Source organism: Pseudorca crassidens, chromosome 15 (genome assembly GCF_039906515.1).
Source record: "Pseudorca crassidens isolate mPseCra1 chromosome 15, mPseCra1.hap1, whole genome shotgun sequence".
Classification (NCBI taxonomy): Eukaryota; Metazoa; Chordata; class Mammalia; order Artiodactyla; family Delphinidae; genus Pseudorca; species Pseudorca crassidens.
Window position 1 is genome coordinate 59,594,468 of NC_090310.1, and position 26,575 is coordinate 59,621,042.

At 40.1% G+C, this 26,575-nt stretch overlaps 1 protein-coding gene across 7 annotated transcripts in view; it reads left to right on the forward strand.

Moving 5' to 3' along the window:
* DNAAF9 (dynein axonemal assembly factor 9) overlaps positions 1 to 26,575 on the forward strand; it is a 148,345-nt gene that overhangs the window by 14,452 nt on the left and 107,318 nt on the right. For 6 of the 7 annotated variants that reach the window (XR_010935174.1, XM_067707614.1, XM_067707617.1 and 3 more), the window contains exons 2-6: positions 11,221 to 11,300; positions 15,403 to 15,522; positions 18,510 to 18,634; positions 19,844 to 19,940; positions 20,908 to 21,014. Coding sequence is in view for 6 of the 7 variants with exons in the window: in XM_067707614.1 (XP_067563715.1) it covers positions 11,221 to 11,300; positions 15,403 to 15,522; positions 18,510 to 18,634; positions 19,844 to 19,940; positions 20,908 to 21,014 (529 nt within the window). In the remaining variant the exon portion in view is untranslated. The remainder of the gene's footprint in view (positions 1 to 11,220; positions 11,301 to 15,402; positions 15,523 to 18,509; positions 18,635 to 19,843; positions 19,941 to 20,907; positions 21,015 to 26,575) is intronic. The other variant, XM_067707619.1, reaches the window with a different exon arrangement.

The window sequence follows — 26,575 nt, forward strand, 5'->3', positions numbered from 1 at the left end:
TACCTATTATACAAGGCATATTCAGATTTCCTCAGATGTCTCATAGATGTTTCCCTGGGTTTTTGTTTGTTTGTTTAAATCGAATTAAGGTTCATAAATTGCATTGTCTTATTATTCTTTAATCTCTTTTACATAAGAAGAGTTCTCCCTCTCTTCTTTCTGTTTTACATCACATTGGCTTTTAACTTAAAATTTAACTTAAAATTTTTTTAATTATGGTAAAATACACATGAAATTTACCATCTTAACTGTTTTAAGTGTACAATTTAGCGGTATTAAGTACATTCACATTGTTGTGCTACATTCACCAGTATCTATCCACAGAATTCTTCATCTTGCAAAACTGAAACTCTGGTACCTCTTAAACAGTAACTCCCCACTCGTTCCCTCTGGCCCGTGGCAACCATCTTTCTACTTTCTGTCTTTGTGAATTTGGCTGTTGTAGGTACCTCATAAAAACGGAATCATATAATATTTGTCCTTTTGTGACTGGCTTATTTCACTTATTATAATGTCCTTAAAGTTCATCCATGTTTTAGCATATGTCAGAATTTCTGTCCTTTTTTAAGATTGAATGATATTCCATTGTATTATGTATATACCGCAGTTTATCTGTGTCCATAGACATATGGGTTGCTTCTACCTTTTGACTATTGCAAATAATGCTGCTATGAACTTGGGTGTACAGATATCTCTTTGAGTCTTGCTTTCATTTCTTTGGGGTGTATACCCAGAAGTGGAATTGCTGGATCATATGGTAATTCTGTGTTTAATTTTCTGAGGATCACTGTGCTGTTTTCCACAGCAACTGCAATATTTTACATTCTCACCAACGGTGCACAAAGGTTCTGATTTCTCCTCATCCTTGCTAAACTTTATATTTTCTGCTTTTTTGATAGTAGCCATGTTAATTTGCATGGCAGTAATACCTCGTTGTGGTTTTGATTTGCATTTCCCTGGTGATTAGTGATATTGAGCATCTTTTATCTTTTCATGTGCTTATTGGCCATTTATGTATCTTCTCTGGAGAAATGTCTATTCATGTTCTCTGCCCATTTTGAATTGTTTGTTGTTGTTGAGTTATAGAGGTTCTTTATGTATTCTGGATATTAGCCTCTTAATAGATATATGATTTGCAAATATTTTCTCTCGTTCTGTGGGTTGTCTTTTCACTCTGTTAATTGTGTCCTTTAATGAACATAAGTTTTTAATTTTGATAAAGTCTAATTTATGTATCTTTCCATTTGTCATCTGTGCTTTTGGTGTCATTGGAAAATGACAAAAAATCATTGCCAACTCTAATGTCATGACGCTTTTCCCATATGTTTTCTTCTAAAAATTTTATAGTTTTAGGTTTACATTGAGGTCTTTATTCTGAGTTAAATTTTGTATATGGTGTAAAGTCAGAGTTTGAATCCTTTTTTTTTTTTTTTTTTTTAATTTGCATGTGACTATACAGTTTTCCCAAAACCATTTGTTGAAAAAAACTCTCCTTTCTCAATCCTGGTACCCTTGTCAAAAATCATTTGACCATGAGCACATTATAGTAAGTGAAATAAGCCAGTCACAAAAAGAGTTTATTACTGGGCTCTCTATTCTATTCCATTGTTCTATAATCAGTGGTCCCCAGCCTTTTTGGCACCACGGACAGGTTTCGTGGAAGACAGTTTTTCCACGGACCAGGTGTGGGGGGGATGGTTCAGGGGGTAATTAATGTGAGTGATGGGGAGCTGCAGATGACGCTTTGCTCGCTTGCCCGCCGCTCACCTCCTGCTGTGTGGTTGGGTTCCTAACAGGCTGCAGACCCTTACCGGTCCACAGCCGGGGGATTGGGGACCCCTGTTCTATATGTCTATCTTTATGCCAGTACCAAACTGTTATGGTTAGCTTTGTAATAACTTTTGAAATCAGGTAGTGTTTCCTCCAGCTTTATCCTTTTTCATTATTGTTTTGTCTATTCTGGGTTCCTTGAAATTACTATGAATTTTAGGATGGATTTTTCTGTTTCTTCAAAAAAAGTTTCTGGAGTGGAGGGGAGGGATAAATTGGAAAATTGGGATTGACACATATACACTACTATATATAAAATAGATAACTAATAAGGACCTACTGTATAGCACAGGGAACTCTACTCAATACTTTGTCATGGCCTATAAGGGAAAAGAATCTAATAAAAAGAGTGGATATGTGTATTTGTATAACAGATTCACTTTGCTGTACACCTGAAACTAACAACATTGTAAATCAATTATGACCCAATAAAAATTTATATATATATATATAAAAAACTATATGTATAAGTTCCTGGAATTGTGATGGAGATTATATTGAATCTGTAGATTGTTTTGTGTAGTATTGATAGCTTAACAGTATTAAGTCTTCCAATGCATGAACGTGAATGTATTTCCATTATTGGTGTCTTCTTTAATTTACTTCAGAAATCTGTGAATGATTCAGTTTCTCTGAATCCTCACCAGCATTTCGGTATCGTCACCATTTGTTATGGATATTTTAGCTTTTCTAATAGATGTGTAGTAATACCTCATTGTGGTTTTAACTTGGATTTCCCTAATGGATAATGATGTTGAACATGTTTTCATGTGCTTATGTGCCATCTCTGTATCCTCTTTGAGAAAATGTTTTTTCATGCCTTTGGCCTGTTTTCTAATTGGATTGTTTTTTTACTGTTGAGTTTGGAGAGTTTCTTATGTATGCTGCTTGGTTAGGTAAGTGATTTGCAAATATGTTCTCCCAATCTGTAGCTTGTCTTTTCATTCTCCCAACAGGTTCTTTCACAAAGCAAAGTTTAAAATTTTGCTGAAGTCTAATTTATCAAATTTTTAATGGATCATACTTTTGGTATCAAGCCTAAGAACTTCATTAAATCCTAAGCCCTGAATATTTATTCTTTTTTCTTCTAAAGATTTTATAGTTTTATATCAAAATTTTTAAATCTATGATCTATCTTAATTTTTGTGAAAGTTATAAAGTTTAGGTTGAGGTTCATGTTTTTGTCTATGGATATCCAGTTGTTTCAGCACCATTTATTGAAGAGACTATTTTTCCTCTGTTGAATCACTTTCCACTCTTTGTCAAATATTAATTGGCTATATTTTTGTGGGCCTATTTCTGGCTTTCCGTTCCATTGATCTATGTGTCTGTCTCTCAGCCAGAACCACAGTCTTGATTACTTTAGCTATATAATAAGTTTTTTTAATTTTTTTTAATTTTTTTTTTTTTTTTATATAGCAGGTTCTTATTAGTTACCTGTTTTATACGTGTTAGTGTATATATGTCAATCCCAATCATCCCAATTCATCCCACCACCCCCACCACCCTGCTTTCCCCCTCTTGGTGTCCATACTTTCGTCCTCTACCTCTCTGTCTCTATTTCTGCCTTGCAAACTGGTTCATCTGTACCATTTTTCTAGATTCCACATATATGCGTTAATATAAAATATTTGTTTTTCTTTTTCTGACTTGCTTCACTCTGTATGACAGTCTATAGGTCCATCCAAGTCTCTGCAAATGACCCAGTTTCATTCATTTTATGGCTGAGTAATATTCCATTGCATATATGTACCACATTTTCTTTATCCATTTATCTGTCTATGGGCATTTAGGTTGCGTCCATGACCTGGCTTTGTAAATAGTGCTGCAGTGAACATTGAGGTGCATGTGTCTTTTTGAATTATGGTTTTCTCTGGGTATATGCCCAGTAGTGGGATTGCTGGGTCTTATGATAATTCTATTTTTAGTTTTTTAAGGAATGTCCATACTGTTCTCCATAGTGGCTGTATCAATTTACATTCCCACCAACAGTGCAAGGGAGTTCCCTTTTCTCCACACCGTCTCCAGCCTTTGTTGTTTGTAGATTTTCTGATGATGCCCATTCTAACTGGTGTGAGGTGATACCTCATTGTCGTTTTTTTTTTTTTTTTAAGATTTTGTTTTTGTTTTTTTGATGTGTACTGTTTTTAGTCTTTGTTGAATTTTTTACAATATTGCTTCAGTTTTTATGTTTTTGGTTTTTTGCCTGCGAGGCATGTAGGATCTTAGTTTCCCAGCCAGGGATTGAACCCACATCCCCTGCATTGGAAGGCGAAGTCTTAACCACTGGACCGCCAGGGAAGTCCCCTCTTTGTAGTTTTGATTTGCATTTCTCTAATAGTGATGTTGAGCAGCTTTTCATGTGCCTCTTGGCCATCTGTATGTCTTCTTTGGAGAAATGTCTATTTAGGTCTTCTGCCCATTTTTTGATTAGGTTGTTTGTTTTTTTATTATTGAGCTGCATGAGCTTATATATATTTTGGAGATTAATCCTTTGTCTGTTGATTCATTTGCAAATATTTTCTCCCATTCTGAGGGTTGTCTTTTTGTCTTGTTTATACTTTGCTCTGCAAAAGCTTCTAAATTTCATTAGGTCCCATTTGTTTATTTTTGTTTTTATTTCCATTATTCTAGGAGGTGGGTCAAAAAAGATCTTGCTGTGATTTATGTCAAAGAGTGTTCTTCCTATGTTTTTCTCTAAGAGTTCTATAGTGTTCGGTCTTATATTTAGGTCTTTAATCCATTTTGAGATTATTTTTGTGTATGGTGTTAGGGAGTGTTCTAATTTCATTCTTCTACATGTGGCTGTCCAGTTTTCCCAGCACCACTTTTAGAAGAGACTGTCTTTTCTCCATTGTATATCCTTGCCCTCCTTTGTCATAGATTACTTGTGTGGGTTTATCTCTGGGCTTTCTGTTCTGTTCCATTGATCTATATTTCTGTTTTTGTGCCAGTACCATATTGTCTTGACTACTGTAGCTTTGTAGTATAGTCTGAAGTCAGGGAGTCTGATTCCTCCAGCTCCTTTTTTTTCCCTCAAGATTGCTTTGGTTATTCAGGGTGACATCTTTAGGATTTTCTATATATAGTTTCATGTCACCTGCAAACAGTGACAGTTTTACTTCTTCTTTTCCAATTTGTATTCCTTTTGTTTCTTTTTCTTCTCTGATTGCTGTGGCTAGGACTTCTGAAACTATGTTGAATAATAGTGGCGAGAGTGGACATCCTTGTCTTGTTCCTGATCTTAGATGAAATGCTTTCAGTTTTTCACCACTGAGAATGATGTTTGCTGTGGGTTTGTCGTATGTGGCCTTTATTATGCTGAGGTAGGTTCTCTCTATTCCCACTTTCTGGAGAGGTATTATCATGAATGGGTGTTGAGTTTTGTCAAAAGCTTTTTCTGCATCTATTGAGATGATCATATGGTTTTTCTTCTTCAATTTGTTAATATGGTGTATCACATTGATTTGTGTATATTGAAGAATCCTTGCATCCCTGCGATAAATCCCACTTGATCATGGTGTATGATCCTTTTAATGTGTTGTTGGATTCTGCTTGTTATTATTTTTTTGAGGATTTTTGCATCTATATTCATCAGTAGTCTTGGTCTGTAATTTTCTTTTTTTGTACTATCTGTCTGGTTTTGGTATCAGGGTGATGCTGGCCTCGTAGAATGAGTTTGGGAGTGTTCCTTCCTCTGCAGTTTTTTGAAAGAGTTTGAGAAGCTCTTCTCTAAATGTTTGATAGAATTCACCTGTGAAGCCATCTGGTCCTGGACTTTTGTTTGTTGGAAGAATTTTAATCAGTTTCAACTTCATTACTTGTGATTGTTCTGTTCTTATTTTCTATGTCTTCCTGGTTCAGTCTTGGAAGGTTATACCTTTCTGAGAATTTGTCCATTTCTTCCAGGTTGTCCATTTTATTGGCATAGAGTTTCTTGTAGTCTCTTATGATGCTTTGTATTTCTGTGGTGTCCATTGTAATTTCTCCTTTTTCATTTCTAATTTTACTGATTTGAGTCCTCTCCCTTTTTTTCTTGATGAGTCTGGTTAAAGGTTTATCAATTTTGTTTATCTTCTCAAAGAACCAGCTTTTAGTTTTATTGATCTTTGCTATTGTTTTCTTTGTTTCTATTTCATTTATTTCTGCTCTGATCTTTATGATTTCTTTCCTTCTGCTAACTTTGGGTTTTGTTTGTTCTTCTTTCTCTAGTTCCTTTAGGTGTAAGGTTAGATTGTTTATTTGACAGTTTTCTTGTTTCTTGAGGTAGGCTTGTATAGCTATAAACTTCACTCTTAGAACTGCTTTTGCTGCATCCCATAGGTTTTGGATCGTCGTGTTTTCATTGTCATTTGTCTCTAGGTATTTTTTGATTTCCTCTTTGATTTCTTCAGTGATCTCTTGGTTATTTAGTAACTTATTGTTTAGCCTCCATGTGTTTGCATTTTTTACGTTTTTCTCCCTGTAATTCATTTCTAATCTCATAGTGTTGTGGTCAGAAAAGATGCTTGATATGATTGCAATTTTCTTAAATTTAGTGAGGCTTGATTTGTGACCCAAGATGTAATCTATCTTGGAGAATGTTCCGTGCGCACTTGAGAAGAAAGTGTAATCGGCTGGTTTTGGATGGAATGTCCTATAAATATCAATTAAATCTATCTGGTCTATTGTGTCATTTAAAGCTTCTGTTTCCTTATTTATTTTCATTTTGTATGATCTGTCCATTGGTGTAAGTGAGGTGTTAAAGTCCCCCACTATTATTGTGTTACTGTCGATTTCCTCTTTTATAGCTGTTAGCATTTGCCATACGTATTGAGGTGCTCCTATGTTGAGGGCATATATATTTATAATTGTTATATATTCTTCTTGGATTGATCCCTTGATCAGTATGTAGTGTGCTTCTTTGTCTTTTGTAACATTCTTTATTTTAAAGTCTATTTTATCTGATATGAGTATTGCTACTCCAGCTTTCTTTTGATTTTTTTCTTTCTTTTTCCATCCCCTCACTTTCAGTCTGTATGTGTCCTTAGGTCTGAAGTGGGTTACTTTTAGACAGCATATATATGGGTCTTGTTTTTATATCCATTCAGAGAGCTTGTGTCTTTTGGCTGGAGCATTTAATCCATTCACCTTTAAGGTAATTATCAGTATGTATGTTCCTGTTACCATTTTCTTAATTGTTTTTTTTCATTTGTTTGTTTTGTTTTTTTTGCGGTACGCGGGCCTCTCACTGTCGTGGCCTCTCCCTTTGTGGAGCACAGGCTCCGGACGCGCAGGCTCAGCAGCCATGGCCCACGGGCCCAGCCGCTCCGCGGCATGTGGGATCTTCCCAGACCAGGGCACGAACCCGTGTCCCCTGCATCGGCAGGCGGACTCTCAACCACTGCGCCACTAGGGAAGCCCTTGGGTTTGTTTTTGTAGGTCCTTTTCTTCTCTTGTGTTTCCCACTTAGAGAAGTTCCTTTAGCATTTGTTGTAGAGCTGGTTTGGTGGTGCTGAATTCTCTTAGCTTTTCTTGTCTGTAAATCTTTTGATTTCTCCATCGAAGCTGAATGAGATCCTTTCTGGGTAGAGTAATCTTGGTTGTAGGTTCTTCCCTTTCATCACTTTAAATACATCATGCCACTCCCTTCTGGCTTGTAGAATTTCTGCTGAGAAATCAGCTATTAACCTTATGGGAGTTCCCTTGTATGTTATTTGTTGTTTTTCCCTTGTTGCTTTTAATAATTTTTCTTTGTCTTTAATTTTTGCCAATTTGGTTACTATGTGTCTCGGTGTGTTTCTCCTTGGGTTTAGCCTGCCTGGGACTCTCTGCGCTTCCTGGACTTGGGTGGCTATTTCCTTTCCCGTGTTAGGGAAGTTTTCGACTATAATCTCTTCAGATATTTTCTTGGGTCCTTTCTGTTTTCCTTCTGGGACCCCTATAATGTGTATGTTGGTGCGTTTAATGTTGTCCCAGAGGTCTCTTAGGCTGTCTTCATTTCTTTTCATTCTTTTTTCTTTATTCTGTTCTGCAGCAGTGAATTCCACCATTCTGTCTTCCAGGTCGCTCATCCGTTCTTCTCCCTCAGTTATTTTGCTATTGATTCCTTCTAGTGTATTTTTCATTTCATTTATTGTATTGTTCACCTCTGTTTGTTTGTTCTTTAATTCTTCTAGGTGTTTTTTTCTTTCATTCTTCTAGGTCTTTGTTAAACATTTCTTGCATCTTCTCAATCTTTGCCTCCATTCTTTTTCAAGGTCCTGGATCATCTTCACTGTTATTATTCTGAATTCTTTTTCTGGAAGGTTGCCTGTCTCCACTTATTTTAGTTGTGTTCCTGGGGTTTTATCTTGTTCCTTCATCTGGTACCTAGCCCTCTGCCTTTTCATTTTGTCTGTCTTTCTGTGAATGTGTTTTTTGTTCCACAGGCTGCAGGATTGTAGGTTTTCTTGCTTCTGTTGTCTGCCTTCTGGTAGATGAGGCTATCTAAGAGGCTTGTGCAAATTTTCTGATGGGAGGGACTGGTGGTGGGTAGAGCTGGGTGTTGCTTTGGTGGGCAGAGCTCAGTAAAACTTTCATCTGTTTGTCTGCTGATGGGTGGGGCGGGGTTCCCTCCCTGTTGGTTGTTTGGCCTGAGGCGACCGAGCACTGGAGACTACAGGCTGTTTGGTGGGGCTGATGTTAGATTCCGGGGGTGGGGGGGGGGCTCATGCCAAGGATTACTTCCCAGAACTTCTGCTGCCAGTGTCCTTGTCCCACCAGTGAGCCACAGCCATCCCCCACCTCTTCAGGAGACCCTCCAAGAATAGCAGGTGGGTCTGGTTCAGCCTCCTATGGGGTCACTGCTCCTTCCCCCTGAGCCCTGACACACACACTACTTTGTATGTGCCCTTCAAGAGTGGAGTCTCTGTTTCCCCCAGTCCTGTCAATATCCTGCAAACAAATCCCGTTAGCCGTCAAAATCTGAATCTCTGGGAATTCCTCCTTCCTTTGCCAGACCCCCAGGTTGGGAAGCCTGACGTGGTACTCAGAAACTTCATTCCAGTGAGTGGACTTCTGTGGTACAATTGTTCTCCAGTTTGTGAGTCACCCACCCAGCAGTTATGGGATTTGATTTTATTGTGATTGTGCCCGTCCTACTGTCTCATTATGGCTTCTCCTTTGTCTTTGGTTTTGGGGTATCTTTTTTGGTGAGTTCAAGTGTCTTCCTGTCGATGACTGTTCAGCAGTTAGTTGTGATTCCAGTGCTCTCGCAAGATGGAGTGAGTGCACGTCCTTTTACTCCACCATCTTGAACCTGCCTCTCTAATAAGTCTTGACATCAGGTAGAGTGATTCCTCCCACTTTATTCATTTTCAGAAAAGTTTTAGCTATTTTAGAATGTTCCTTTGCCATTCCATGTAAGTTTTAGAGTAATCTTTTCTGTATCTACAAAAAAGCTTGCTGCGATTATGATAGGAATTGTGTTAAACTTGTACATTAATTTAAGGAGAATTGACATCTATATTATGTTGAGTCTTCCAGTCTGTAAATAAAATATGTCTCTCCACTTACTTATATCTTTTTTGGTTTCCTTTATCAGTGTTTTGTAGTTTTTAGCTTGTAAGTCCTGTGCATGTTTTGTTAGATTTATATTTAAATGATACTGTATTTTTAATTTTGGTTTCTGTGTGTTCATTTATACGGTTGGTTTTTATATGTTGATCTTGTGACTTTGTTGAATTCACTTATTAGTTCTCAGATTTTGTTTTTTGTAGATTCTGTGAGATTCCCTGCATAGGTCATTATGTCATCTGCAAATAGCAATAGTTTTATGTCTTCCTTTTCTATCTTTATGCCTTTTATTTCCTTTTTTTTTTTTTGCCTTATCGCATTGGCTAGAACTTCCAGTATTATGTTGAATCGGAGTAATGAGAGCAGACATATTTTTCTTGTTCCTCATTTAGTTCTTTCACCATTAAGTATATTCCAAACTTTGCTTTGGAGGTTTTTTGTAGATGTTCTTTATCAAGTTGAGGAAACTCTATTTCTAGTTTTCTAAGTGTTTTTATTATGAATGGGTGTTGAATTCTGTTAGATGATTTTTCTGCATCAATTATATGGTTGTGTGATTTTTTTTTTTCTTCTTTAACCTATTAGATTGTGGATTATATTGATTGATTTACCAGTAGTGAAACAGCCTTGCATCCATCTTGGTCATGGTGTACAATTCTTTTTGTATGTTTTTGAATTCTATTTGCTAATATTTTATTGAGGATTTTTATATCTATATTCATGGTAGATATTGATCTGTAGGTTTCTATTTTTTGGTGCTATCTTTGGTTTCGGTATTAGGTGGAAGATTGTGAACATCTTGAGGGAAGACAGTGATAATGACCACTAAGTCATGGACTTGGGGTATGGGAACATCAGAAAGAATCCAGGCAGGGAAAGAGAATCCAAGGAAGGGAAGTGGTGTTGTTTGGCTGGATACACTATTGCTCGGGTGAGTGTAGGGCAGTGTACCGGAACAGAGGGGTGAGGATGAAATCTGATTGTTATGGATGGAACAGTTACTGTAGTTGGTTTATGGAGGATCTTAGATAATAATGATGTGGTAGGGCTGGGAATATGTTGACTGTAGGGAAAAAAATTAATATAGGAGTGTTAGGGAATGAATACTGGAGACAGATCTTGGACCTGAAGGTGATGTGGACAGACCTTATGGAAAGATCAGTCTCAAGCAGGAAAGTGACCAGCTCTCTCTCGGACTTCTGGGAAGGAGGAGGGATTGATATGGAAAGCATGGGGTCCTTAGAAGTGATATTAACATCTGGTCATGTCTCTCCTTATGCTTTGTTTGGGAGGAAGGGCATATGCCTAAAACCAATGGAATCAGAGATCTGCACAGAAATGGGAGCAAGTACCATCTACTGACACTCTCTGTGGGGGTAGTTATGATGATACATCAGAGCTTCCTTTAGGTCCTTAGGCCAGTTTTTAGTTTTCATCTGTTTGTTATTTGTTTCGTTTTTAACAGACCAATAATGACCACAGTTAGCACAGGTAAGTGTAGAAACTCTTCTTTGATTAAACTTCAAAATTGAGAAGTCATTGGAAGTCCTTCTGGTCAGCTGCTCAGTTCTAGTCCTGTCCAGCATTCATCATGAGAGGGCCTTTGGCTCCATCCTTTGTTGAGCCAGAGAGCCACTGACCATCAGTTTGTAATCAGCAGTTCAGACTTAGTCTTCAGACCACTTCTGCCTAATCTCTTCCAAAAAATAGAAGAAAAAAGAATACTCCTTAATTTCTTGTTATGATTCTGATACCAAAGTCAGATAAGGACCAGTTTCCATCCCTAGCAGTCGTTCCCTTCCTCATGCCTTCATATGCTGGCACTCAGGAAGCTGATTTCTGTTCTTATTGCAGCTGCAGTCGACTCCGCCAGGTTCAGAGCATCCTGACCCAGAGCAGCAAGTCTCAACCCGATGGAATCCTCTGCATCCTAGGTCAGTGCTTTTAACAAGGTGGGACTCAGGGCTGGGACAACTTGGCTTCTGTTCACAGGAAGATATTAATAATAGTATCATCACTGTGAGATAAGCTGTGAGTTAGTATTCTTCTCCCAGCTTTTGTTCCCCTGAGATCTGTTGCTGTTTTAATGAGGTCAGGTGAGATATCAGTGAGATAGGGAGCCTGTACCACAGAGCAGGCACTTTGTACATGTTACCTCATTTCTCCTCACAGCAACCTTACAAGAAGCAGTGTTGTCCCTTTTTTACAGAGGAGGAAACTGAGACTCTGGGAGATCACACAGACTTGCTCAGGGCCATGGAGTGGCAGAATTCGGCATTTATTTGTTCTTTAACACTGTTTTTATTATGAAAACACATCATATAATTTAAAAATTAAGACATTACACAAATAATAATGAACAAAATTTTCTAATCATCCCAGTTACCCGGTCCCACTCCCCAGAGATAATATCAACCATATTTTTTTTAACATAAAAGGAAACATTTTATGTATATTGTTGTTAATCTAATTGAAAATTTTTCACTTGATAAGTATATCTTGGAGATTTTCCTATGTCAGGTCAATCTCCTTCTTTATCTCACTTTCATTTACATTCACAGTATTGAGTCATAAAACTTGCTTAGGTCAGGTGTTTGTCTGTCAATCACCCAATTTCCTTCCCAGAAGCGAACCACTTTCTTGTTTGTCCTTCCTCAGATAGTCTATGCATAATTTTATTTTTTCACTTAATAGCACTTGCATTTAAACTTACGATAGGCGGTGGGCAGAGTGGTTAAAAACGTGCACTCTGGAGCCAGGCAGGTTTTGAGTTTGAATCTTGGCTTCATCACTCACTTAGCTAAGAGACATAGTTTATGGTGGCCCTAGAATTCCAGTCAAATGCTGAAACAACACTCACTGGATTCTCTTTCCAGCTGCAGCCATCAAGGTTGTGGGGGCTGTCTTTGCCATGAATTTACTTATGAATAAAATCACCTGTTTGTTACTGTTATTTCTGTTAGTTAAGGCTCAGCCTAGTAAATATAGGCAGCATAAAATCATGTGGGCTACTTGAATATAGAATACTAAAGGATCGAGAAAAAAGTCTACTTATAAAAATATCACGAGACTCTCTATATATATTTATATATATACACACACATATTTATATATATTTTTTCAATGAAAACACAAATGTTGCAGAAATTGATGTTTGAAGTTGGGTGTGAAGATTGAGGTAAAAACTTAATAAACCTTCAGGACAGGGACTTCCCTGGCGGTCCAGCGGTTAAGACTATGTGCTTCTGATGCAGGGGCTGTGGGTTCGATCCCTAGTCAGGGAACTAGGATCCCACATGCTGCGTGGTGCAGCCAAAAAAAACCTTCAGGACAAACAGCTGTATGTGAATGTGAAGCAAGAAATCAATGAGGCACTTGTGTGTTTTTTTTTTTTTTTTTTTTAACATCTTTATTGGGGTATAATTGCTTTACAATGGTGTGTTAGTTTCTGCTTTATAACCACTTGTGTGTTTTTAAACAGCTTCTGGGGTTTAGTGAATTCTGCTTTTTTGAGTAATTAGAGTTATCATAGCATCTCATGGTTGGTTGTTTGGTTGGTTTAATCTGTCCTCTAGCCTCTACAGTATCCTTCTGAGCAACTCTGACTCAACTCCTTCCACTTTGGCATTTTTCATTTAGTTATTAGGGTGTAGGAGATGTTCTCACTGAATTTCTGCTAACCTTTTTTTTAAAACAGCTTTATGGTGGTATAATTCATGTATAGTAAACTGCACATATTTCAAGTGTACAATGTGATAAGTTTTGACATATGTGAAATCCCTCTTTTGGGATTTTTCGTATGTTTTTCTCATGCTTAGACTGGGGTTATGGATTTTGGAGTGCAAGACCAATGAAGCAACATGCCATTTTCATCACATATCAAGGATACATACTAACAAGACTTTTCACTGTTTATATTGACTTTGATCACTTGGCTAAGATAATATTTGTCAGGTTCTGCATTGTAAAGTACTCTCCCCACCCCTCCTTCCATATTGTCCTCTTTGGAAGGAAGTCACTATGAGCCCACACTTAAGGAGCAGGGATTATGCTCCATTGCCTTGAGGAGGGTAGTGTCTACATAAATTATTTGAAATTCTTCTGCATGGGATATTTGTCTCTTCTCCCCCATTTATTTATTTATTCAATCATTTGTTTGTATGTCTTCATGGAGATTTATTTTATACTTTGAGTTAAAATCCAGTACTACTTCATTTATACCTTAGGTTATAACCTACTACTACTTCAGATTGTTCCAGCCTTGGCCGTTTGGGGCTCTTTCAGTTGGTTCCTACATCCCTCCCTTTGATATATCTCCATAAAAGTTTTAGTTTATTTAGTACTTCTGTACTTTCTGACACTATAAGATGCTTCAGTCTTATTTTGTATATTACCTGCTTCAGTCCTAGAATCAGCTATTTCTCTAAGAAGCCCTGATTTCTTTTATTGGAGAATGGTATTAGAAACCAAGATCTGGGCACTGGGTATGCTCTTTGCTACTGGGATGTCATTGCTTTTAGGCCCTCTCAGCTGACAAAGTAAGGAAATACATGTGTGTACCTTAAGTGGTGTATATATACACATCTGTAAATGTTATATAACTGTCTCTACTGTATTAAGCTAAACGTGAATTCATATTAGTGTTTCTAGCTCTAACCCATTACTACATGGATCATTCTAGCCTCCTTCTCTTGCTTATCTGTAAACTTCCACTCCACCAGTGAGAAACTTGGCACCTACCATCTACCATCCATTTACTTGTTTAATTCCAGTATGCATGTTTAGCAGTATCAGATTTGTAGCCCAAAATTCCCCCATGGGAAACAACTTTATTAACTAAAGTGGTTACATATAGTATCTTTTACCTTTAATTTTACATGGTCAGTCTTTTTAATGTTAGCATTTTTTGTGGCAGTTTATGTAGCTGGAATCCTTAGAAGAGGACATGCTGCCCAGTCCACTGGTTATTTTTAACTCTGTAGCCCTTTCTACTTCAGGCCTTATGTAGGCCAGGTAATTTCTGCTTTTGAATCTTTTTCATCTCTTTCTTCACTAAAGTGTTGGATGGCATAAAAGAGGGTGTGCTGCTTTGATCTTGCTCAGAAAGAAGTCTTCCCATATTTGAAGTCCCCTGCCACAGGTGGTCTCTAAGCCCCTCTGGTCTGAATGCCCATTACTTTTCACTGGTCTGAATAACAACTGACAGTCCTGTTTCCCAGGCTCCAGCCATATTTCCATTCTTGGAGCTTCTTCTGCCCCAGCCCCTTCCTTTTAGCCTCATGTAGCCAGCTGCCTCCTGCCCTTGACATGTCCCTCTTGTCCAGAGTCATAGCTCTGGGCCTTCACAGATATCCAGGAACCAGGTAGTATATGTGCCTGTGGCATTGAAAGGCAGTTGTGAAGGCAGTATTTAATTTCCTTTTTATTAGTCTCTGACCCAGCCCTACTAGACTGTAAGCTTTGTGAAGACCATCTGTAGGCATGTTTACTACATGCTTCAGCACCCAGCAGAGTGCTAGGCCTTGGGCCTGATAAATATTTGTGAAATGATGGATGTCTGAGGTTTCATTCACTTGTCCTCTTTTTACTTCTTTGAGTTCTTTTCAAACCACCTTAATCCTCCTTTATTTAATTCCACGTGTTTTGGTAAAGGTCTCTTTGAGAAGAGAATACTTTTCTGATGCCTATTCCTATTCTAACTGAAAGTATTAAAAAATTTTAACCAACTATGGCAGGACTTGGACTATATTTTCTGGTTCCTTCTATCCTCAAGAATTGCTTTTGATTAAATTAACAGCTTCTATGTTCTGTGCTGTTTGACTGTCTCAACTATATAGATCTTGAATCCATGTAAGAGTACTTGATGCTGAGGCCTGCTTCTTTCAGAGTTGTTTAGTTTGGCTTCTGGCACAAAACTGGTCTGAGGTGCTGCCTTTAACTTAACCACTAGGGTTTTGCTGAGCAGGGGCAAACCGTTGGGACTCATATGTTCCCCGTAGTACAGTACAGCTGATCAAAGCCTTTTTTGCCTTGCAGGAATCGATAGCAGGTACAATGAAGGCTGCAGAGAGCTGGCAAATTATCTTCTGTTTGGTTTGTACAATCAGAATACCAGTGATTTTGAGAAAACAGGGTTTTCTGAAGAGGTTCTAGATGGTAAGTATATATTGGTGAACTCTGTGTGAGAGAGGAGTAAGTGATATAGTACTTTGGATTCTTATTTCATGGACTTTTTATGGAAAAATATCAAATTTAAAATAGCCTGAAGATCCAGTATATTTTTGCTTCTTTTATTAATGAAAAACGACATTTCTTCTTTGCTGATATGTTAAGTAATATGCTCTGTAGGTTACCTGCTGGATTATAAGAGACTAGTGACAAGTAGTTTTCAGAGTATGTTTACTAGATCAATTGGTTTTAGAGGAAAAAAGTAAACATTAATATTTGGCTTTATATCTTCTTGGCAAGGTACTAGTTTTCCTCTGAATTTTCCATTGCCTCTACATGCTGGGAGGTTCATATTATGTGCCATTGTCCTATGAAAGCACTCTCAGCTGTGATTCAAGGATAAGCCTGCAGGCTACTCCTGCAAGGAGGACTTCATGTGGATCTTCAGCTTAGGAACAAAGGCTCTTTGTCCTGCTCTGTCTTTGGGAATTGTTTTCTGTGAGCTGTAATTTATGACGATGCCTGTGACTACAATGCAGACTTTCTGCTTACATTCCCCTTTCCTTGGCTCTGAGACACTCACCCTGTGTTCATGCTGCTATGGGGTGATGCCCAGGAGCTATCTCTGATATCACATACTTAGCATTATGACTTGTCTGCCAGATGGATCAGGAGACACAGGAATAGACAAGTCAAAATGGATGAGAGACAGCTCTTGTGAAGCAGCTGGGGGACGTGTGAAAGCAAACATCTGATGTTGAAATAATCTTGCTGTGGATCTAGTACAGTGGTTCTCAACTGGGGGCAGTTTTATCCCCCAGGGGACATTTGGCAATATCTGAAGACATTTTTGATTGTCACAACTGGGCAGAGTGGATAGAGGCCAGAGATGCTGCTAAACATCCTACAATGCATACACAGGACAGCTCCCCACAACAAAGAATGATCTGGTCTAAACTGTCAGTAGTGCTGAAGGTGAAGAACCCTGGCCTAGTGTATGTGAAAATTCTTCTGTAGTAAAGTCCTTAATAGTATCTATCCTTATAGATTGGTGAAAGATTTTCTTTTTATTAGGAAGTACAGAAAGCAGGGTGAAATTATTCCTTCTGTTAATTTTTTTTCAATTCAAATTTAGTTTCAGATTTTGATTTAAAAAAATGCTTTCTTAGACTGTAAAACATACTGGTTTGGAAAGAATTCATCTTGGCAGCTCATTTAGACAGTTACAAAAAGGCAGATACTTGTATCAACCACACATTTCACTGCAGTCAAGGTTGCTAAGGACATTGCAGTACTGAAATTAAGGAAGTAGTTTAAATCCTCAGAGGTGTTCCTTTTTGCTTATCTTTATCCTGTCACCTAGCACAATGAGTGCTTATAAAGTGAGCGTTTTCTTCCAAATTAATAAATTCATTTTTTAAATCCAAGTAACTAGAAAGCTGAGTTCACCAGATTTATCTTCTACATTACAGTCCCTAATTATCTGAGAGAAGAAGAGGCAAACACAAAGGATTTATTTTAAAAAGAAACTTTTAAAATAGTTTACGTGCTCTATGCTTTCTTCTTTTACCTGACTGTGTACTCTGTTAAAATTTATTTGTAGTGATGACATCAGTCTTGTGAGATCCTGAGCATGCTTCATTAGGTTTAGTAGCTGTTGCATTATTTCTTTTATTGGATCCTAATTCTTCGAAGTATGTTACACATTAGTACAGAGTACAGTCTATACAGGAAGCCCTCCGTGACATCAAACTCTCACTATTGAGCAGGTGACCTACAGGAGATTCAGGGTGGGTCTCCCAGCAGAATGAGACGGGGCTTCTTTCCCATCCCTTGCTACCTTTTAACTCTAGCACTTAGCTGAGAGTCAGCAGTGAAGAGCCTGCTCCATACTGTGTTGCCTAGAACACCTAGGGTCTGACCAGGTGTGGAGCTCAGAGTGGCTTAAAAGGCCACCATCATGGAGCTTTATTTCATGGGGCCACCCAGCTGTGCAGACAGCTGAGATCAGTATTCACTGGGCTTATGTTTTTGTAGATTATGGTCCATCACACTGTGTTACTGTGTTGGCATTGCCCTAAACCTGCTGCCTTAGTTGCTTCCTGCCCCCATGCTCCTCTCTCACTTCCAGCCATCTCCTCTAGCCCCTTCCCTAGTGTCATCTTGTTAGAAAGAGGCCTAATGACTTTGGTTTCTGAGGAGCCGTAGAATGGAGCCTCTGCTTTTCTTCTGGAAGTGTGACTGCTTTCTTTCTCAGTGTTCAAACTGTTTTAATATTCCTGCCCCGTTCCATGGCTTGTTTGTTAGTTTACTTGGTTTTATTTGCACCTTTGGGATTGCTTTATTTATTTGACCCAGCAGCATCGATGGTTATTCCCTAAATCTGTGAGCTGCTGATCACTTGCCTCTACTTCCTTCCTCCCAGCCTTTCCTGTGTACAGAGTTTACATCTGTATACAATAACCCTTCCCAGGTTGCAAGGCAAAGGGTATCCTCGGGCCCACGATTTGCCTTGAGCCAGATGAGCCAGCAGCCAAGAGCTTTATACACTGATGTCTGCAGGAGAACCAGTCACTGGCCATATTTGGTGCTGTTTTCCTGCCTCAGTGGCTTTTACCTGTAGAGTTTCCAATTGCTATCTATCTCCACAGTGAAGTACACAGTTGAGTTTGGTACAACAAATTTTGCTGTGTTGAACTTTGTGAAACACCCTGAAGGCTGTTCTTTTGACTTTTCTACCACAACCAGAGGGCCACAGTAGTGGAAGCATAGCATGGGGATGAGGAAATGCTTGCTGTCCACACTTGAGTGTTCTATAGTCACTTTGAAGCACGTTGCCTAATTAAAGAATTTTCGGTTTAGAGTTTTGTTACATTGTTTCTGTAGTTTTAATGGTTTTACTGATTATGTGGGCAGAAGATGTGTAAAGGAAATGCCTTTGACAATATTGTGTTTTAATTTTGTTTTTCTTACAGATGTGATTATATTGATTAAATCAGATAGTGTCCATCTGTACTGTAATCCTATAAATTATCGCTATCTTTTACCCTATGTGGCACATTGGAGAAATCTGCATTTCCACTGCATGACCGAAAATGAGGTGAGGAGAAACGATAAAATAGGCGCTTAGAGACACTCTGAGGATATTCGTTCAGGAAAATGTATTGATAGAATGGGAACAGGAGGTCCTTAAAGAAATCAAATTGGGGAGTTCCCTGGTGGTCCAGTGGTTAGGACTCCAAGCTTCCACTGCAGGGGGCATGGGTTTGATCCCTGGTTGTGGAACTAAGATCCCGCATGCCGTGCAACATGGCCCCCACAAAAAATAAAAATTTGTGAAATGTGGTTACACAAAAAAAGGTTATTTTTTTTAGTGGAACTTTTCATATTTCATTATGAGGCTACCCTAGCAATAAATTATATGCCTGAAAGAGACAAAAAGGACTATTAAAATTGGGACCTAATAATGGGCTTGTGAACCTGCCTTCCTACCCTGCTTCTTTATCCCCGGCCTGGGTCCATTCTCTCGGGCCTAGGAACTGCCCCAGGAGAATTTGATAAGCTCTGTGACATTTCCATGTTTGGATTTCTTGGTATTTGTTTCTATTTCCCTTTAGACCCTTTTCAAAGATTTGGCTAGAAATCAAATTGGGACTTAAGATTTAGGATTTCATGGAAATTGTGACCCAGTGTAGGTCCAGAACGTTTCTTGCCATATGAGCATTTGGGGGACTTTTGAGGACAAGTTTTATCTCTTGCATTTAGGTCTCTGATCCATTTTGAGTTGATTTTTGTGTGTGGTGTAAGGTAAGGGAACACTGAAAGTTGCCTTTAAAAATACCCTCTTGGGCTTCCCTGGTGGCGCAGTGGTTGGCAGTCCGCCTGCCGATGCAGGGGACGTGGGTTCGTGCCCCGGTTCGGGAGGATCCCGCATGCCGAGGAGCGGCTGGGCCCGTGAGCCATGGCCGCTGGGCCTGCGTGTCCGGAGGCTGTGCTCCGCAATGGGAGAGGCCACAGCAGTGAGAGGCCTGCGTACCGAAAAAAAGAAAAAAACCCTCTTGATGGGAATTCCCTAGCGTTCCAGTGGTTAGGACTCTGTGCTTTTACTGCCAAGGAATGGGTTCAGTCCCTAGTCAGGGAACTAAGATCCCGCAAGCCACGCAATGCGGCCAAGCAAAACAAAACAAAACAAAAACAAACAAAAAAACCCTCTTGGGACATTTGGGACAACTAATAAAAATGCACAGAAAATATGGGATTTTGTATGATGTCTCATTAGAGCCTGTTCCCTTTCTATTTCCTTCTTTAGTATGAAGATGAGGAAGCTGCAGAAGAATTTAAAATTGCCAGTTTTGTGGACATGGTTCGAGACTGTAGTAGAATTGGCATTCCTTACAGCTCCCAAGGTGCGTAGCTGACAGTCAGTCATTTTAGAACCTTGCTGGGATGGTGTGTGAATCGAATGTCCTTACTTCTCCTTTCAGTGGAGGCATTCAGCTGGGAAACCTGTTGATCTGTTTTCACTAAAGGCAGAGAGGATCAAGCAGAATGAAATTTGGGAACTTTCCTATGCAAGCTTGTATTCGTAACTGAAGGTTCTGCAGCAACACAGCATGCTACCAGCAGCAGTCAGAAGAACTGATAAGGGATTTACCATAGTTGCCATCTATGCTATACCACTTATTATACTTGAAGTGTAGATGTGGGGCCTCTTGCTAATAAGAAATAGTAATTTGGGTAGCTGTTAAAAATATGCTGACAGTGAGACTCAAAAATAATGTGTAGGGGACTTCCCTGGTGGTCCAGTGGTTAAGACTCTGTGCTTCCAGTGCAGGGGCACGGGTTCGATCCCTGGTCTGGGAACTAAGATCCCACGTGCCAACACGGCATGGCCGAAAAAAAAACGTGTGAAAACAGAGGGAAAAAATGAACAAGCTTAGCAGTGCTTGTATCTTATTTATAAAAAAAAAAAAAAAAAAAAAAACTTTGCACATTGAAGCTTGTTGTTATAAGAAAAGAAAAATTTTGATTTGGTATTTTTCCCTTGAGGAAGTTGGTTAGCTGTGTTTCTTAAGGGAAAGGAGCCAAGTTTTAATAAATTTGTCTATTAATAAATATATCCACTTAGTGATACAAGTCAGATGTAGTAGGCCACTATTTATTTATTTACTTAGTTAGGAAACCAGAATATGAAAAAATACTGTAGAGAAATCTGAATTTTTGTAACTTGTTTGTGTATCTGTTTCAGTTTTATTTTGCTTGATGAGGCTGTGGTGAACTTGTGAGAAATGATGTCTAATGACCACATTAGATCAGGTTTAGACTGCTATATCCAGGACGGTATTTGATACATGTTGTACTTGATTCCTCTAGGTCACTTGCAGATATTTGATATGTTTGTAGTGGAGAAATGGCCAATTGTACAGGCCTTTGCACTTGAGGGCATTGGAGGGGATGGATTTTTTACCATGAAATACGAGGTATGTATGAAAAGCAGTGTGCCTGGTTTTTGTCTACCACTGGGCTGTTTTTATGAAGGCCCACAATGTAGGTGTATAACACTCTGAAAAGCTGGCAGTGACTCCAAAGGGCATGGAGCAAGTTAAAAGACTTGAAATGGAAAGTAGTTGCTATTTAAGGCTAGTCCCCAAACTGAGCTCCTGTGCCCTTTATTCTTGGAGTTCCTCTCTGTCCTCCTTCCTCTCCTTTCCCCATTCTAAGTTCACTGTAGCACCCTAGGCTGACTCCTATGTCACCCATATTTGTCACACCCACTCACCCATTCACCCACCCCGATCTCTGGATTAGAAGCTCCTTGAGAACAAAAGCATTCTTGTTGTTTGTAGCTCAGAAGTTCGTATAATTTAACTGTTCAAGAGCAATGAAAGGAGCAATGAGAATTTTGTATAAGTACTGTGTACTAGAGGAATAAAAGGGTTAGATTTTATGGTAAGAACAGTATCTTTTATTTCAGTATTCTTTGCATCTAGATGACAAATAAATATTTGTTAAGTGAATTAATGAATGAGACTGGGAGAGGGGATCATCCAGGGTACATATTAGGGAGGATGACCTGGTATCCACCTGCCTCCATAGGATCCACACTGAAATGACCTGCCCCCAGTACAGGAAACCAGGGAGAGGGAACATTGACATGCTAGAAATGGGGACATACTCTTAGGGATAGAAGTAAGTGAGACCTTTGGAAGCAAGACCCAGGGCTAAGTCCTACCCCCTTCTGAGAAGTAGCAGTGTCCCTGAGAAATGTTCGGAGGCTCACCTGGCAAACCCTGTAATGTAGAGGAACGTGGGCTGTAGGGATGAAGAGACACACAGCACATCAGCCCTACTCTTCTTGCTCCAAACCAGTTTTCTCACATTGACCACAGGTAGCAGAACATCAACAAGGCTGTGGGAGCTGCCCCTGATAGCACCTAATGCCCTCTAATTTAGAAGAAGAGGGGCTTGAAAGGAGGCAAGTCATAGGAGGTAGAGAGGAAGCTTAAAATTTTTAGTGATAATGATAATGTTTATTTTTAATTAATTGTATAAACTAGGCATTTATACTGTCTCGTATACTCCAGGCACTGTTCTAAGCATTTTGCATGAATTAACTTTAATTCTTACAATAACCCTCTGAAGTAGGTACTATTACCATCCCTGTTTTATGGAAAGTTTAAATGAATTTCTCAAAGTCACAGAGCTAGTAGCCTGTGAGTGGCAGGGCTAGGGCCCAGTCAAGAGAGTCTGGCTTCAGAGCCTGTGCTCCTAACCCCTGGACTGCCACTAGATTAGAATTAGAAAGCAGTGCACTAGGAGGCTATACAATTCATGCAGCTCAAATGGGGCAGACCTCTGGCTTCTGCCTTAAGGTGCATCATACCATGAAGTCAAATCCAGGCAATGTAGATTTTTCCTGTAGGGTGGTGTTTTTAGGGGATGGGATGGGCAGTGAGGAGGAAACAGCACACATCATATTGTAAGAGTTATTACTATAAGTCTTCTCTCAAGATCCCTTTCTTCAGATCCTGCCCTTCTCTGTAGCCACTAATTTTCATTCTCTCAGATACTTTCCTTTCGTCGCCATCTCATTTCCCTTGACCTCACTTCTCTTCCTTACCCTGTCCTTCCTGGTCGTTTAAGGTATGGAGTAGTTTGGCCTACTGATCAGCTCTGCCATTATACTGTACTTCTCTCTGATTCACATATTAAAGGCCTGATAACTGCCTGAGCCAGAAAAGTTCTTGCCTTCTTTGAAAGCTAGGAGGAGAACTACGGATACTTACAACTTAATTTTTCAAACTACTTTTTTATTACATGCTCATACCCAGAAGAAAATCCTTAATTCAGAGGATGTTTTCATCCCTGATGTGGTAGGTGCCAGCATGAGAAAGGAAGCCAGACCCACATAGCATTTACTTGGTATTTAGGCTGAGCCAAACTAAGTTATGGATATAGGGAACTCTTTCTTCCTGGAAGCAGTACAGGGAAGTTCCTCTGCTAGGGCTTTCCCTGCCTCCAACTTCCTTCTTACTCTCCAGCTGCTGGAACTGTATGACCTGGTAATGTAAATTTACATTAACTAGCTCCCCAAGGGGAGGATTCTAAAATAATCCTCTGAATAATGAGAATAACTACAGAGTAAACATTCATTCACCTTTTTATGGACAAACATAAGATTTTTGCACTGAAAGGTAGGATAAACCCTATGAAAAAATTCAAAAGGTAAGAAAGAGACCATAGCATAGTAGATGCAGGGATAGATTGGCATGCTTTTAAAAAATATTTTCTCCAGGAAATAAAATAAAAATTGAGAAAAATATCTCTTTGTACTTTTTAAGAATGCAGTTTGTAAAAAGAGAAATGAGATAGGTAGAGCAAGCAGAATTAAAAAGGGAGGTGGATGACATGAGGAAATATTGTTATGTCTCCAAATTCATTAGTAGAATTAAGATTTGAATTTCAAAATAGAAATCAGGGAGATTGGCCAAATGGCAGAGTAGAAAGACCCTGAGCCCACCTTCTGTCACAAGCACACCAAAATCAGAATTATTTGCAGAGCAACCATCGATGAAAAAAGACCACAACCTACCAGAAAGACCTTCTACAACTAAAGACATAAGGAACGAACCACAACAAGACAGGTAGGAAGGGCAGACTTGCAATATAGTCAGGTCCTTTTCCCCCAGGTGGGTGACCCACAACTGGAGGATAATTACATTGCAGAGGTTCTCCCACAGCAGTGAGAGTTCTGAGCCCCACATCAGGCTCCCCAGCCTGAGGGCCCTGCACTGGGAAACTGAGCTCCCAGAGCATTTGACTTTTAAGGCCAGCAGGGCTTAATATCAGGAGTCCCACAGGACTGGGGGAAACAGAGACTTCATTCTTAAAGGGCGTGCACAAAATATCACACGCCCTGGGACTCAGGGCGAAAGCAGTAATTTGATAGGACCCCGGGCCAGGCTTACCTGCTGGTCTTGGGGAGTCTCCCAGAGAGGCAAGAGGCAACTGCAGCTCACCCTGGGGACATAGACGCTGATGGCAGCCATTCCTTGGGAGCTCCCTTCTATCACGTGGACATTGATGCTAGTGGTCGCCATTGTGGAATCCTCCCTCTAGCTCATTAGCACCAAGACCTGGCTTCAGTAGCCTGTAGGGGCCAGTGCTGGGATGCCTCAGGCCAAACTAACTAGGCAGGGGAACAGCCCCACCCATCAGCAGGCTGGCTGCCTGAAGACTTCCTGAACCCACAGCTGCGTTTAGACATGGCCCTGCCCACCAGAGGCTCAGGACCCAGCTCCACCTACCTGTGGGAAGGCACCAGTCCCAGAATCCTCTGGGCCCCAGCCCTGCCCTCCCAGAAGCCTGCTGCGGCCTTTGGACCAGTCTCACCAACCAAGGGGCAGACACTAGCTGCAAGAAAACCAGACTCCCACAGCCTGTGAATACAGCCTGCCCAAAGCAGGCCAGACCCTGCCCTGAGACCACTTTGGCCCTGGCCCCCTGCCCACTAGCAGCCAAATACAAGCTTCAGGACACCCTGGACCCCAAACCCAATTGTGTCAGTGCGCGCGCGCGCGCGCGCGCGCGCGCGCGCGCGCACACACACACACACACACACACACACACACACACCAGTGATCTGACACCAGCTCTGGGATCCCTAGGCCTAGAAACCAGACTCCAAGACCCAGGTCTGCCTGCCAGTAGTCTGGTACTAACTCCAGGACCTGGCTTCACCCACCAGTGGACAGGCAACAACCCTGGAGTCTTCTGGGGCTCCCTGAGGTTTTCCAGCCCCACCAACCAGCAGCCGGCAACCTCTGCACAAGGCAGGGCCTGGCAACCAACTGGACCAGGCGCCAACAAAGCCTACCACATCACGCAAATAGCCCTCTACAAAAGAAGGACCCACACAGCCCTCATGGGAGAACCCCTAGAGCATATAGCTTGGGTGACAAGGGGGGGTGCACTGCCGGGATGCATAGGATGTCTCCTACAGAAGACCACTTCTCCAAAGTTGGGAAACATAATTAACCTACCAGATAAATAAAAATCCAAACAGCAACTTAGACAAAATGAGGGGACAGAGGAACATGTTCCAGTCAAGGGAATTAGATAAAACCCCAGAAGATGAATTAAGTGAAAAAGGCAATCTTCCCAAGAAAGAGTGCAGGGTGGTGATCATAAAGATGATCAAAGAATGTGGGTGGGGCTTCCCTGGTGGCTCAGTGGTTAAGAATCCTCCTGCCAATGCAGGGGACACGGGTTCGATCCCCGGTCCAGGAAGATCCCATATGCTGCGGAGCATCTAAGCCCATGGGCCACAGCTACTGAGCCTGTGCTCTAGAGCCCGCGAGCCACAACTACTGAAGCCCGCGTGCCACAACTGCTGAAGCCCACGCACCTAGAGCCCATGCTCCTCAACAAGAGAAGCCACCACAATGAGAAGCCTGCGCACCGCAACGAAGAGTAGCCCCCACTCGCCACAACTAAAGAAAGCCCATGTGCGGCAACGAAGACCCAACACAACCAAAAAAATAAATTAAAAAAAAAAAAGAATGTGGGTGAAGAATGGATGCACAGAGCGAGAAATTAGAAGTTTTTAACAAAGAGTTTGAAAATATAAAGAACAGCTAGAGATGAAGAATACAGTAATGGAAATGAAAAATACATTAGAAGGAATCATCAGTATATTAAATGATACAGAAGAATGAATCAGTGAGCTGGAAGACAAAGTAGTGGAAATCACTGATGCTGAACAGAAAAAAGAATGAAATGAGGACAGTGTAAGAGACCTCTGGGACAACATCAAGCGCACTAATATTTGCATTATAGGGGTCTTAGAAGGAGAAGAGAGAAAGGTGCTAAGAACATACTTGAAGACATAATAGCTGAAAACTTCCCTAACCTGGAATAGGTTACAGTTATTCACATCCAGGAAATGCAGAGTCCCATACAGGATTAACCCAAAGAGGAACACACCAAGACACGTTATAATTAAAATGGCAAAAATTAAAGAGAGAATATTAAAAGAGGCAAGACAAAAGGAACAAATAACATACAAGGGAACTCCCATAAGGCTGTGAGCTGATTTTTCAGCAGAAACTCTGCAGGCCAGAAGGGAGTACCATGATAAATTTAAAGTGACAAAAGGGAAAAACCTACAAGCACAAATGCACTACTCAGTAAGGCTTTCATGCATATTTGTTGATGAGAGCAAAAGCTTTATAGACAAGCAAAAGCTGAAAGAGTTCACCACCAAACCAGCTTTATAACCAATGTTAAAGGAACTTCTCTAGGTGAAAAAGAAAAGGCCACAACTAGAAACATGAAAATTATGAAATGAAAAAGCTCATCAGTAAGGAGAACATACAGTAAAGATAGGAAATCATCCATGCACAAACCTAGTAGAAAGGTGAAAAGGCAAAAGTAGTAAAATCCACAATATCCACAAATATACACAATAAGCACTTAAGGGATACACAGAAGAATTAGATGTAAAATGTGGTGGTGTTTTGCCGAAAGCCTGCTTTCTGTT